Raw genomic sequence first — 15,461 nt, 5'->3', positions numbered from 1 at the left:
GAAACCCATACATTATACCCCAAGGTATGGGTTTTTGATACCCAGATGGGGAGGTGGGTATGAGATGTGTTTATTTTTTTTGTCTCTATCTACATAATGAAATATTAATGTTTGATACAAAATTAAATCAATGATGCAAAAATATATGACAATAATAATTTTATTAATATTTTAATTAATATATATTAATAACTTATTTTTTACAAAAATTGTATATATTGATTCCAGCACTCAACCAAACACATGATATCAGATATGATACCGGAAACCCATACCAGTTTAACCCGATTCCTCATTCCAACCCGATACCACTCCTCGAACCAAACGACTCCTACATATATTAGGTTTTTTTTTTAATTATATCTTTGCTCTATATCATTTCTGGCAAACTTTTTGCAAAATACGCTCCAATATTTGACAACTACAAAAGTTGTCAATGTGATACCCTACATAAATATTGTATACTTGTTTCAATAATTTCCTCTACATAAATGGGTAAGATAAAATATAGTTTTTGGATAATAATTCGTTTTCAGGTGACTGAGAAAGTTGCCAAGTTTTGACAAACTTGATAAACAATCTCTTGACAACTGTGGAGCTCTAATAAATGTCATGAGACATAAGCATTAGCAACCCTCTTGACAAATCTATCGGAGATTCGGAGTTGCACTTATTTGTTCTTAATATCGGATGTCAAGGTACATATTTTAATGCTACTCTGTGTTGACCGTCGATGGAACTCTTTACTATCGTCGAGATTAAGTCCGGACCTGAAAGATTTAGAAAAACAGTACACAAATAAGTAAATCTTTTCTTTTATAACAATTAAACCACTACTATGGTCCGAAAAAATTATTTATCACAAAAAATATTACTATGTTTAGTAATAAATACACTCACATTTTTATTTTTTGTCACAACGGCGCTCACATTTTTATCAAAAGAAAAAGTCTGTTTCTACCCTTAGAAAAAGGTGTGTTTATCCTCTGTTGTCCCCGGAGACCCGGGTTCGACTCTGGCTCATCCGAATAGTATTAGAACAGATACTAATTTGTAAGGCATATAAGCCTCTATTGTCAAAAAAAAAATAAAAATATTTATTCTTATTCTACATTTCTTGTTGTCGAGACTTTTATCTACCTTGATGTCAGGAGTGATATAATCGTTGAGGGAGTCTCAATTCAAGGAGCAGATATCAGAACTGATGACTAAGAAGTTGATCTTGGGGTTGCAAAATATCAGAACTGACAGTTAAGCGGGATGCAGTTAATGATTAAGAAGTTGATTTGGAGTTGCGGGATGCAGTTGTGTGATGTGAGAGGATAGAGTGATATCAAAGATAATGGTCTAACAAGGGGTTGCAAGCTGCAGTTATATATAAACGGTTGCTGGCAGTTGATTTCTAATGGCTTCTGTTAAGCGAATGTTATTAAAGTGTGACATGAATAGGACCGTTGATGAGTTGTTTCTGTTCATATTATGAAATACGTAATGGGAAGATTCAAAATCCGGTGCTCGATACATAATATATGTTGAGAATTTGCACCCTTGCAGACTTTCATAACTCAGCCTCACTGCTCTCACTGTTATTGCACTAATATTTACAAGAGAATATATATCTTGTCTGTGCCTTACCTAAAGACACGGGGAGAAATCACTGAAGTTTACTTGTTTGTTCATACCAAAGTGTTTTTTTTATCTTCCGAAAATCAAGATCATACTAAGGTTTTCTTTCCGTTTTTTGATCTTTACTGCATATGCCTTTTACACAAAATTTTAGGGGAAAAAAAAGAGAGAAGCTAAATCAACACAATACTTGATGAAGTTTAACTCTTGTCAAGCCCTTGCTTGGCGAGAGAGTCAGCCCCTTGTATCGCATTCCAGTTTTGTGATTCATACGAAAGTTTTTTCAGTTTGATGATCAAAATGAAAGATCGGCATCGCTTGAACGACCAATTAGCCAATTAACCCCATTCCAGTTTATTAGTATTTTTGTAAAAAAACATTCAGGTACTTTAACATACCATTTAGAAGATTGCCCACCATCCCAACCCCTTGAAATTCAGTAAAAGATTTTGATTACAAGGAAACAATCCCAGAAAATCCTTCGTCTTAGAATTGCACCACCAACAATATGTATTGAAGGAGTCATTGTTGTATCGCGTTATATATTGGATAATTGGTTATTGTGTTTACTTAGTATTGGATAATTATTTATTATGTTTACTTGATATTTGAAGTATAACAATATTAACTAGTTTTTTAACCCGTGCAAAGAACGCGTTGCTTTAAATTATTATTTTAATAATTTTTTTTTTCATCTTTTTAATTGAGATTATTTGTACAATAAAAATAAGGGTATTTACCAAGCATACTATTTTTTGGATCTTATTTTACAAATGTACAACTTTCTCAAAAATCCTTCAAATTTATACTATCTTTTCAATCTTATTTACAAATATATCATCTTTTCTTATTAATCTTTCATTGTTTTATTACCCCCCACCCTCCGGCCCCAAAAAAAAAAACACAACCACTATAACTCCCTCTTATAACACTGCTAGTTTGAATAAAAAAGAAGACATGGAGAGAATTGTAGAGAGAGAAGCTGAGTCGGTGGTAGTAAGCAGAAGTTGATTTCGGGCAACTACTCGGCCCGTGACACCCGCTGAAGTTGAGTCATCATTGGAGAAGCAGTTGGCCAACGAAGATCTATACATCGGAAAATTCTTAGGAAACGTGCCGCATGGATCGGGGAAGTACCATGTGGAGCGACGGATGTGTGTACCAAGAGAGTGGAGAAAAGGAAAGACGAGCGGAAGAGGGTTCTTCTCGTGGCCTTCTGAACTTAAAAGGTTGCTTTTGAGTTGATTTGTAATTTGTTATTTTAGTTGTTTTTTAGATTGCATATTAAAATTGGCCCGCATGGATGTTTTTCTCCTTTTGCAACGAGTTCAACTTATTATGCAAATAAATAAAATTTTCAAATTTTTTTTCCCAAAGTTGCAATTCTGATTGCATCAGGTTACTAGCAGTTGCAGATGTGGTTGCATATGCAACCACCGTATTTTTGGAAATATTTTCAGAAATATAGTATTTTTTTCATTTTGTTTTAAAAAGTGATAGTATTTTTGCAAAAATTATATTAAACTTGGTTATGTATAAAAAAGGCCTTATAATAATTTAAATTTAATATTTATTTGTTATTTAAGTCATGTTATGACACATATCCTCACTGTTATGATATTTATTGAAATATAAATATAAAAAATATATACTATTTTAAATATTATTATATAATTAAATTATCACTTACCTAAAATTATTAAATATTTGATATAAAAAAAGTTAGATTCTTGCCGAATCATATACGATTTTTGCACATATACTTTATATAAGCCATCGTCATTAGGTTGTTAACCGATAATTATCTTAATATTACATCTCATATATAAATCGGAGGAACTGATTTCATCACTATAATAATTTGGTATATAATGTGGGTGTTAGAGATTTATTGTATTTTATTTATTAATATGATTAATTTGAGATTAATTACCTGAAAAATTATACATCTACTTATTTTCAAAGGTGATCGTGTATAGATGAATTTTTCCAAACAACTAAAAACATTCAAAAGCAATTCAATCAGAACTATCAATATTTCGGTTATTTGAGTCGAAGACTTGGTTATAAAATAATTATATGGTCTGCTCTTGGAATTCATGATTTTATTTGAGAATCCAATATTTATAATTCATACAATAAAAATAAAATAAAAATCAATTTTTCATATGATAATGACCTATTGATGTGTAATTATGAAAGACAATAATTTAACAAAGTAATCATTAGAATTAGGTGTATGATATAAATATGAGATATTAATGCCTATAATTAAATAGGGTAAAATTGTAATATGAATAAAATTACTCATTGTTGCTCTATTAGATATGGGTAGCGGTCGCTGTGGACTTGTTAAATAACAATCAGTTTCTGGATCGTTAGATGCATATTCAGCGGCCAGGATCATACTAAAATTTTAATATGTCCAGCGCTTTTTTAGCGCTGGACGGGGATTCTTATGTCCAGCGCTTTTTTAGCGCTGAACGGGAATTCCCCCGTCCAACGCTAAAAAAACGCTGGACATATTAAAATTTTAATATGATCCTGGCCGCTGGATATGCATCCAACGGCCCAGGACGTGGGTGTTGGTTAACCAGTCCCTGACATACGGCTGCCAGGGACCTGGTCCCATTAGTTATAGAATAGATAATGAGTCTTCAATATTTCTAATTTTATATAAAGGGAAAATAGATTTTTTTTATCATCGAATTTATTATGTTTTTAGAAACTTGTCACTCAACTAATTTTTTTTTTTTTAGTCACTGATGTTAGGTTCGTAATTTTTTTTGCCACTAAAGTTAGGTTCAGATTTGATTATTACCATTATATTAATCCTTTTTTTTTGGAAAAAAAAATTAATTCAATAATGAAAAGACATACGGCATCTACAAAAACAATCGAGTCGAACAAAAGTGTACTCTCGTAAATTTAGTATTTGAATTTTTATACGCAAAAAGAAAATCTCATAAATCATCGAAGATTAAGTTTTCCTCTCTATTTATTTATCTTTATCTTGAAAATTATAATAAGATAAAGTTATTAAAAATTATGAGGATAAATTTATGAGAGATCTTAGGCTGAACTAGGTGATTGAAACTTTAATAGTGAAAGATGATGCATCGTATCACTCAATTAGATTTTATTTTATCATGGAGAGCATAAATTATTTGAAGTCATTTATTCCATACTGATGATTTAATGAATTTCTAGAATTCTAATTACGATTTTTCCTGATTTTAATATTTATATATCACCACGTTTTATGTTCTTATTGCTATATACAAAGATATAAACATACATAATATTATCAAAAAATTATATACTATCACTATGTATTAATGATGCTACAAAAAATTATCACAAAGCTAATAATCATATCTGAACCTAAGTTAGTGACTAAAAACAAATCCAAACCTAACATCAGTGACAAAAAGTAAAAAAAAATTAATTGAGTGGCAAGTTTCTAAAAACATAATAAGTTCGGTGACAGAAAAATCTATTTTCCCTTATCTATACTATACTATAAAAAGCCAACATAGGTATAATTTGTAGTCGTACAAAATTTTGGTTTGGTACACTCCTCTAAAACTAAAAGTCTCCTCTAAAACTAAAAGTCTACAACATGTAGATATCTATTAAACAGTTTCATATACTAAAAACACTCATGATGTATATCTTTTAAATATAATTTATAATTAGTTAAAAAAAGTGAAACTATTGTTAATAACATATATTAATATTGAAAAATACTTATAAATAAATGTATAACTAATTATAAATATACAATTTTGAATATCTTTTGTCTAAAATACATATAAATAATTGAAAACGCTACTTTTTAATTATAACGTATTCTACTCGAAATTGAAAACGATACTTTTTAATTATAACGTATTCTACTCGAAATACAACTCTAACATGTTATATTTCATTACAAATATGAACCATTACATAGCATATGAAGATATATTATATATGAAAATTTTGATTTAAAATTAATTGAATAATAAACTATCACATATCAATATCAGAAAAATATTTATAGATAGATAATAAATTGTGAAAGCTAAATTTCTGTTAGAAGATATAATCAGTTGGTTAATATAATTTAATTAGAATTCAATTCATTAATACTAAAATACTAATAAAATAGGGTTATGATTTAAATTATAATTAATAATTAATAATTTAAGAATTATATACGCGCCCGTGCTTTGCACGGGTTAAAAGCTAGTATAAATAATATACTACTTGCTTTTTAAAAAGGAATACACATTTATCTTATGGGTGTCGTGGACTAGTCATTCAAATATTGGATCTCATGTCTCAATAAATTTATTAATATTTTTCATTAGGGATTACAGTGCTGCCCGTTGGATGAAAATCCAGCGATTAAGATTATATATAATATATCTTGTTTTAAAAAAAAAGATTATATATAATATATCTTAAAATATGTTGTACTAACCCCGTACAGCGGTTAAAAGTGCGGTACGTATTAAAAATATGTTATAATCATGTGCGATAGATATTCATCCGGCGGTCAAAAAGCTATAAGCCATTAATTAACAGAGCTCTAGAATACGTATATCAGCTACCTGGATCCTTATATTATTCCTTATTTACTAAAAGGGTTAATTATCAAGTTAGTCACTGAAATAGGCTTAATGTATCAAGTTGGTCACTGAACTCAAAACGGTATCAAAATGGTCACTGAAGTAGCCATAAATATCAAACAAGTACCTTGAAATATGAGCTCAAGCAGTAAAAATATTATTTATAAAGTTTTACACATTATTTTTGAATGTTACCAAAACCAAGTAAAAGGTTATGACTTCTAATATTTATGACAAAAAATTTAGATTTTATCAAGTTTATTTATTATTTATTTTTAATTAAAACAAAGAAATAACTATATAATAAAATATAAATAATAAATAAACTTGATAAAATATAAATATATTATTCTAAATACTAGAAGTCATAACCTTTTAGTTGGTTATGGTAACATTTAAAAATAATGTGTAAAACTTTATAAATAATATTTTTAGTGCTTGAACTCATATTTCAAGGTACTTTTTTGATATTTTTGGCCACTTCAGTGACCATCTTGATACCGTTTTGAGTTCAGTGACCAACTTGATACATTAAACCCACTTCAGTGACCAACTTGATAATTAACCCTTTACTAAAATAAGTTACTTGTTTTTTTGAAAAGTGCACATTTATATTATTATTATTATTCTACATAGAAACTTATTTCTCAAAAATACCGGTACCGTGGGCCTTGTGTTTGTGCTTATTATCAAGTTATATATATATGCTTTATGGGAGAGATTAGGGTTCACTCCCATATATGCTGCACAAATATTTTCCCTCAGGCTCAGATACAATCCCAACCGATTGACGAGAAGCTTCGTTTTAAGTATGGCTGAAGGGATTCTTACCAGAGAGATGGTGGTTCCACTCCCATGCAGCATGTCCAAGCCTGAGAAACCAATCCCACCCTCTTCAATCTCAAAGCCTCAGAACTTGGTTTTCTATATGCCTCAAGAGTGCCTTATCGAAATACTTGTTCACCTTCCTGTAAAAACATTGATCCGCTTCAAGTCGGTCTGTAAAACATGGCTATCCGTAATCTCAAGCCCTAGTTTCATCAGGTCTCAACTTCACAATGCCATCACTGCCTCCAAGACAAATCCCACAGTGGCCATTATTTCAGATCATCGGCATTTTCATCTTATCAACGAGGCGTTTCTTGACGTCAACCGACATTATTTCTCCAGCTCTCCCATACATGTTGGTAGTCTTGTCTTTCCGCCTCAGCTGGACCATTATTTAGATATTAGTAACAAATCTTATAATGGTATAATTTGTTTCATGGGCAGAAATTACGTTGGATACCTCTGGAATCCGTCGATCAGACAGTACTTGAAACTTCCTAGTGCTCCGGAGCAATATACATTCCATTTAGGATTTGGTTATGACTCTATCTCCGGATCTTACAAAGTGTTTATGTTTGGAGAGGATACGACGGATAATGATGTACCTACAGTGTTTGTGTATTCCACAGCTACTGGTTGCTGGAAGGAAATTCGAGCTCCTAATTGGGGGAACAAATTTTGCTACATGGACCAAATTGATGTTGTTGTAGACGGGGTACTGTATGCAGACTGTGAGGATACGATCATCTCACTTGATCTGCACGAGGAGGTTTTTGGCCTAGTTCCGTATCCTGAGTTTGTTCAGAGGAAGGGGTCGTCTGTTTTGGACTTCGAGGGTTCTGTGGCTATGGTCTTTGATTCTGTGGTATGGACGTTGGATGACCTTTGTGGTAAGGTGTCGTGGACCAAGAGATTCAGTGTCAAGGAGTATGATTCCGGGATAGGTATATGGTTGTCTTATTATTTGGGCGCGGGGGTGTTCTATGGAAGTAAGTTTCTTCTGAAATATGAATTTGAATCTGATCAATTGTTATATAACATTTTGTATGATTGTGAGAAGAAAGAGGACAAGTGTTTTGTTCTTCAACAATGCAGCATCCCAGAAACTATAAAATACACAGAGACACTTGTTTCACTTGATGGCTTTCAGTATTACAACTAAAATGCTAACTTAATCAGTCTCACTAGAAAGACAATCTAGAAATTGTCTAGCAGAAAATGAGTAATTCAATAGCTCCAAAGTTATGTTTTCAACTTTTCACTGCAGACCTTTTCCATTTTTTTGATATAGGTACTTTTTTTCTTGTTACAGATTGTAATAGTTGAGTACCTGTGAGTACCTGGGGTGATATTTCTTCATTGCCTTTTGGCAATGGCTATAATCATGTATTGTTGGAATTGTCTCTAACTTTTAATTCTTCTTTATGAGGGAGATAAATATGTGATAATTTGTTTCAGGTGGTGTATTCAATGAGATTTTAATGGATTTTTTTTAATTTATGAATTTTAGTGAATTATATCTGACATGAGATTTTAATGGATTTATTTTAATTTATGAATGTTAGTGAATTGTATCTGACGTGCGGATTCTTGATAAAATATATCATTCTCCCTTGAGGCATGATTATCCGCATAAAACATTCAAACAAGATGACATAAAGGCCAAATACATTTATTTTACGTTCCGATAAATTCAACCCTCGTCCTCAAGATGATACAAGAATTTCAAACTATTAACTCTAAAGTAACACCCCATCTCTCAACAAAATTTCCTTTTTATCTACATATCAAAAAGATACAATATCTGAAATTTCAGAGTTCATGGGAAAAACTTCCTGAAGTGTAAGCCTGCCTCCTTTCTATCTATATATATCTTACCTCATAACCCCAAAAGTAAATTTAAGTATTAAGTAAGAATCAAATGTTTTTATCTATTTAATGGCGTATGACCTGTTGCAAACTACCTCAAGTGCTTCCATGATTAGGGAAGAAAAGCTGGTCATTGCCTGAAAAACTCCCGGTAAGCCGGTTTGAATATTGTTCAATGTCATAGCCCTTGTCACCTCTACGGCCTTGGAATGCCTCACCATCTCATCTTCAACTCGCCTTTGACTAGCTGCCAGTTCAGATTTCTTTTCAGAGAGCGGGTCCCTTGCATCTAATGCATGGCCGTTATCAGGACCAGTATCAGGAAGCCCGATACCGACCATAGAATATGAGTGGTAATACTTCTTTTCTATGCTTCTGAGAGACGAAGCTTTTCTCTCGAGCTCTTTAGATGCAGATTCAGTGCGTTTTTTTATCTTCAGCTCTTCTGCCTGCTTTGTAGATATTGAGTGGACAACATTGATAAAGCTCTTAATGGCTTCTGATGCAACTGTGTCGGGTACACGATCAAGCGCAAGCTTCCACTCATCACAGAAGGTTAATGCATCAAGAGAACCCTCGCTGCCATTATTTGGTTCGCTGTTGAGGGGGATGAGACTCAGCTTAAACCAGCCATGGAGAGAGCAGATAAAGTCCCTTTGGAACTTTATTAGGCGGCAGAAGCAGGAGTGCCAGGCAGATACAGCTGACTCAAGATCACTTGTTGCCTGCCGGTGCAGGTCAGAAGTTGATACATTCTTAGTTGCCAGATTTACAAGCCCTCGCACTTGCTGCACAATGTGGTTCTGTACTTCGTGGAACTGGTTCATCGATTTCCACATGTACATAAACCTGCCATTAAAGTATAACCAACATAAATATGTGGCAGCAAGACAACTATCCATAGATGCATCTCACGGAAAGTAATACATACATGTCCACTACGACAGCCAATAACACGTTAAATCTAATAAAAACTATGTCAAAGATTTGGCATGATAATTTGTCAATTGGAGTAATTAAGAGATTGTGATGGAACATGAAGAAGCCGGACAAAAAACAGAATATTGGTTCACATGTATTTAATGGCAAAACAAGTCAGATTTCTAATAAAATTTACACCATGCTGCCAGGGGAATTAAATAATTAATAAATTGGAATAGAAAGTAGATCAACAATATATGTCTTATTGCAACTAACTTACACAATAATCATGCTGGTCAATTAATTATCGCAAAGTCATGTATGTTAAGCAGAGCTTAAACTATAAACACTTAATTCATTGCCCTCCAGTTATGCCTGCTAATATATGTCTGAGCAGCATCTTATTTTATTTTATTTATATATAAAAAAAAAAAACAAACTCTAATGCAGAATGATTGCAAAAGAAAATAAAAAATGTGTTACACACTTATCCTATCCCAACCTGCAAGGTAGCAATAAATCTACTAGCCAGACACTGACCAGTACTGCAGGTCATAGTCATTTAAAAATGCACCTAACCTTTCCAGCAATTAATTGTTTGTAGCTTATGAAAGTTTTGACAGAAAGCCCAAAGATGTAGAAAAAGATCCATGAGACTGGGGCCACGGCTTATTTAAAGTTGCTGTCAGCAAATGTGCAGTCTCCAGAAATTAGGTTTCCATTGATTAAGGCATGAAACAATTAGCAGGGAGCATGAAAAATGAAACCCATAAGATTCAGGACAAATGAGCAGCAGATCAGCAATCTAAACTTGCACGAATTAGATGTGAAAATAGAATATCTGTAGATACACTATAAGCCCATGACCTAATGTTTTTACTTTTCATCAGTTGTAAAACTGCAATCACCAACTTAGAAGAACACAGAAGCTCAGATTCGAGTTTTAAATTATGAATCGTATTACTACAATAAATATTAATTCCAGAAAATCAGCAACTACTTGTTTGTAACGATATTACTAAATACCTCACCAAATTGAGGTTCAATATGGATTCTGTGATCGAATGCCACTAGAAAAAATTGAACAATTTGAAAAAGTAATTACAAGTCTTATAATACCAGAATTACTACAAAAACTTTTAGAAAAAGGTGGTTTAACTAACGAAAATTATATTGAGAAGCTCTCAATGAAGGTATAGTGCAAAAAGAAAATCATTGGTTGACAGTCAATGTCCACATATAATATACTAAACATTGGTGGATAGTCAATGTCCACAAATTATCTACTAACCATTGATTGAAAGTCAACGTCCACAAATTATCTAACTTTTCAGTTTTCAATAAAATAACAAAAAATTTTAAAATAAGAGACAAAGAACAAATATTTTAGTCTTCTTATCCACTATGTAATGTGTAAAGTGTAAAACAGGGACTAAAGAAGGGAACTGACATTCCACAATAACAACTCTTAACTAGACAAGTGTTGCAATCCATTAGGAAACAACAAATAGCTAAAAAAAACAATAAAACATGTATGGCTTATCGGGGGGGGGGGGGGGGGGCCACCTATTAGAAGAGCAGAAAAGTTTATTGTATACCAGCCCTCATTAAAAATCCATGGTTATAAATTTTGGAAAAAAATTCACTTACCCATGACATAGTTCGACAAGCTGCGGGACAAGTTCAGTGTCTCGCAAACCATTAATAGCCGAGGAGGTGCTAGATACTGCTTGAGATGTGACCAAAATTAGAGACTGCAACCTCTTTATTGATGCCTTTGTCTTGTCCAGTTTCACCTCATCATCTCCCCTATACTCTTGGCTTTGTAGAGTGGATAACTTTTTCTCATGTTCAATTTTCACTCCTTCCCTTGCCTGCACTCAATTTAAATTTACAGCAATTTAAATAATCATTAAATAGAAGACATAAATCACAAAAGACTTCAGGATCAGTGCAGGTTACCCTAAAGGGACCATATCCGTTTCTTCAGTATTCATAATTCTCTAAAGCAGGATTACAAATACTCGAAGCAACTAAATGACCAAAGTACCTTGTTAAGAGTGGGGTAACACTAGTGCAGAGCTAAGATGAATGCATGGTAACCTGTCTAAGATATTCAGCAAGAAACCATAGCCTTCGATACTAATTTGTTATTCATAGTTGTTATCGTTATACACTTAATATACTTCTTTTATGGGTGATCAAAGTTAAAACATATAAAATTACACCACTAACCAAAACCTTTCCCATATCATGTCGAAATTTTACCATAAGACTTCAATCTTGTATTCAGATCTAACTGACACTAAATCTTCTTCGAGTCCCGTGAATTGATAATTTACACTGGAACAAGGAACTGAAGAACGCAGAAAAATATAGTATCCTAATAAAGACCAGGATACCAGCCAAAGTTTTCTAGTTAAAACTTAGAGGTTATACTCCAGACAAATTATGATAAGTTAGCTGGGTGGGCAAAGCCCACTACCTTCTTCCCATCTGACAAAGAAACATCAGTCCAGGCTGTCCTTGTTCGAAACAAAAGTAATAACTCGCATTAAGGTAATTTGACTACGTAAGACTATTTATTAATAGCTACATTTTTAAAACAAAAGAAGTCCAGCAGAATAGAACCCCACTCCCACCCATCACTATTCTAATCAATCCGTTAATGTTACTGATCCATCGTGATTGCAACTCTGTCAATTCATATACACCCAACCCCACCAAAAGAAAACTTCCTTGCACCATATTTGACAAAGATATAAGTGAATTACACCCTTTGATAATTACACTTTAGAAAAAGATGCTTTGTAGAACAATAGTGATCCAACTAAGGCAACCAAACACCCACCACCCATTTTAATGATAATTCAGCATAAGATTCCCTCCATGTTCCTATATCATCTTTAGAGGCTTATTTGTCAATATTTACAACTCCATAAAGTTAACTTTATTACACCAATATTACAAATAGTCATCCCCTTCATCCAATATTGAAAACGAGTATGTAGAATTAGGGGAAAAATTGAAATAAATGGAGTAATTTCAAGTAAAATAAATTTATAAACATCTTTGGATGTGTTGATAATAATCAGTACCTTTATCTCCTGATAGAGTTTCTTTTCCCAAGCCAACAGCCGCTCTAAGGTGGAGCATAAACTCTTAGAGCCACTCGGTTCATCTATTGAACCAGGTTCAAACTTGTACTTGACTGCCAATGGTGGTTTCGAAGTCCAGCTCGAACTTAAATTGCTAAACACTCCACTCGAATGATAGACGGTTTCTATTAAACAGATGAATAACAAATATTAAATTTCAATCTCACAACATAATTAACTTAAAACACTAAACTAAAAGACAAAAACATGCTTACTCTTCATTGATTTAAAACTCCGATCAAGTTGAGCACGACCAGTTTCAAGCATCTCCGAAACCTGATCACCAGCAGAAGCAGCTTTATCAAAATACTCCTTAATCGCTGCCACAATCTCCGCTAAATCACGGTGTCTAACCACAATATTCATATCACTAATCTCACTCTCATTCCTTCCAACATTATAATTAACATTGTTACTACTGTTATGATTCCAGCTAGCCGAAGACCCAGCATCATAATCAAACTTATCCGACTTACTAGCTGGCACAGCTGCCTTAAACGGCATCGATTTAGCTTCACTATGAACCGAAGATCCAAAATTAGATCGAGTAGCTTCCGATCTAGACTCCCTCTCCGCCAATTCATCATCAGAAGAGCTCGTCGTCGTACTGTAATGATCTCCCCATTCACTACACTGCACTTCTTCTTGCTCCTCAGCTTCGGTTTCCGATTCTTCCTCCTCACAATCACTCTCTAAATGATGAATATGATGGTTCCTACTCTCCTCTTCTTTGTAACTCCTCGATTTCTTCTCGTAATTTGAGTACATTGAAGCCGTCTCCGGATCATGTTTCGAATAAACCGAAGACTTATCATCCATATGACCATACCTGCTCGAATCCCTCTGGTAATTCGAGTACATGGACGCTGTGTCCACATCATGCCTGCTAGATTTCTTTTCGTGATTCGAATAAACCGACGCCATCTCCGGATCATGTCTTGAATACATCGAGGAAGCATCATCGCCATGTCGAAAACTCCCCGATTTCTTCGAGTAAACCGAAGCACTATCCAGATCACGCTTGGAATAAACCGAAGAATTATCATCATAATCATCATTATGATGATTATCTTTCTGATTGAAATACTCAGAATCAGGAGGCGAAGGAGGGTAGAAATTCTCCCAATTCCAAACCGACGAAGCTTGAGAAGGAGTCGACGAGTAAGTAGCCTGAGCATCGTAAGTAAAACGCTCACTGTACTGATTTTTCAAGTGCCTGCGTGTTCCTTTCGGAGTCGAAGCAAGGCTCGACTCGGACAGAATATGAGGCAGCTTCGGCTTCGGCTTAGGCTTCATCTTTCTCTCCATTTCAGCCGGTTTGTGGGAGATTATCGGGTTCACATTCGTCGTGGTGTTCAAATTAAACTTGCGGAGAGGAGTGTGATGATCAGGCTCCGCCTCGGATTCGGATAATATATGAGGCAGCTTAACTTGTGTGTGTTGTTTAGGTGGTGAGGTGGAGAGAGAGGATTGTGAGAGAATGTGAGGGAGTTTAGGTTTATGAGTTTGGGGGAAGTGGTGGTGTTGGGGGACACGTGGCGGTGCGGGATTGGCGGAGGGGAGGAGGACGGCGGGGGAGTGGTCGGAGACGGCGAGGGGTTCGCCGGCGGCGAACGAGGAGAGGGCGGCGCCGGTGACGCGGAGGGAGCGGCAGTAGTCGGAGTGAGCGGCGGCGAGGTGGTGGCGGGCGAAGACGGCGTCTTTGATGAGACGACGTCGTTCCTTGCAGCGGCGGACGGTGTCTTCGTTGTCGAGTTTGGAGGCTGTGCAGCCCATGGTGGTGGTGGGGGTTGGTGGGTGTTTTCTAGAGAGAGAACATCTAGAGAGAGAAAGAAAGGAGTAGAGTGTTGAGCGTGTAAGAACAGTTGTTGAGCTTGGAGTGAAGTAGTGTGAGATGGCGAGTGTGTGTATGTGTGTGTTACAGTTCCATTACTTTATGTTTGTCGACTTAATGGTCGGGATTTGAGTTCGACACAACGTTATGTATTTTTTTAACATAAATCAAATCAATTTAGTTTGTTTACTCCCGCTCTTTTTAAGTAATATATAAGCTTGAATATCTTATAAGATGTTAGAAAATCTTTAAATTATTTCAAATTTTTTGTGTCGCGTTATAGGAGTTGTATAAATTAGAAATATCGGTTGGTTTGTTAATTTAGAATTTGTCGGAAATCTTTTCGGTTAAATCGGACAATTTTATCAGAGTTATAAAAGATCTTTTTAATAAATGAATTTTCATTCAAAAATTAATAAAATATTTTTTTAAAATTAAATAAAATTTCAAAAAAATTATAACACTAGTCACCATATAATTATTCATTTTTCAAGACCTTATTATGTGTGTTCTCATAATTTATAATTTGGTTTGAGTTAATTACAGTTTGTAACCCCTAGGATTGCTCCAAACGCACTTAGGATCCTGAACTATCAAACTCTGCATAAT

At 34.2% G+C, this 15,461-nt stretch overlaps 2 protein-coding genes across 2 annotated transcripts; one reads left to right on the top strand and one right to left on the bottom strand.

Annotated features, from left to right (window-relative positions):
• The first annotated feature begins 7,053 nt into the window (after positions 1-7,053).
• LOC108201183 (putative F-box protein At3g16210) lies at positions 7,054-8,232 on the top strand. Its single transcript, XM_017369478.2, has one exon. The coding sequence runs from the start codon at positions 7,054-7,056 to the stop codon at positions 8,230-8,232; it is 1,179 nt and encodes a 392-aa protein (XP_017224967.2).
• Positions 8,233-8,827: 595 nt separating this feature from the next.
• On the bottom strand, positions 8,828-15,001 carry LOC108202557 (nitrate regulatory gene2 protein). The gene is made up of 4 exons (XM_017371014.2): positions 13,234-15,001; positions 12,959-13,143; positions 11,511-11,734; positions 8,828-9,788 (listed from the first exon to the last, which is right to left on the bottom strand). The coding sequence occupies exons 1-4, from the start codon at positions 14,792-14,794 to the stop codon at positions 9,002-9,004; spliced, it is 2,757 nt and encodes a 918-aa protein (XP_017226503.1). The 5' UTR covers positions 14,795-15,001; the 3' UTR covers positions 8,828-9,001.
• Between the last annotated feature and the right edge of the window lie 460 nt (positions 15,002-15,461).

This window comes from Daucus carota, chromosome 9 (assembly GCF_001625215.2).
Source record: "Daucus carota subsp. sativus chromosome 9, DH1 v3.0, whole genome shotgun sequence".
In the NCBI taxonomy this organism is placed as follows: domain Eukaryota; kingdom Viridiplantae; phylum Streptophyta; class Magnoliopsida; order Apiales; family Apiaceae; genus Daucus; species Daucus carota.
The sequence above is the reverse complement of the archived record's forward strand: the minus strand, read 5'-3'. Positions and strand labels throughout refer to the sequence as shown.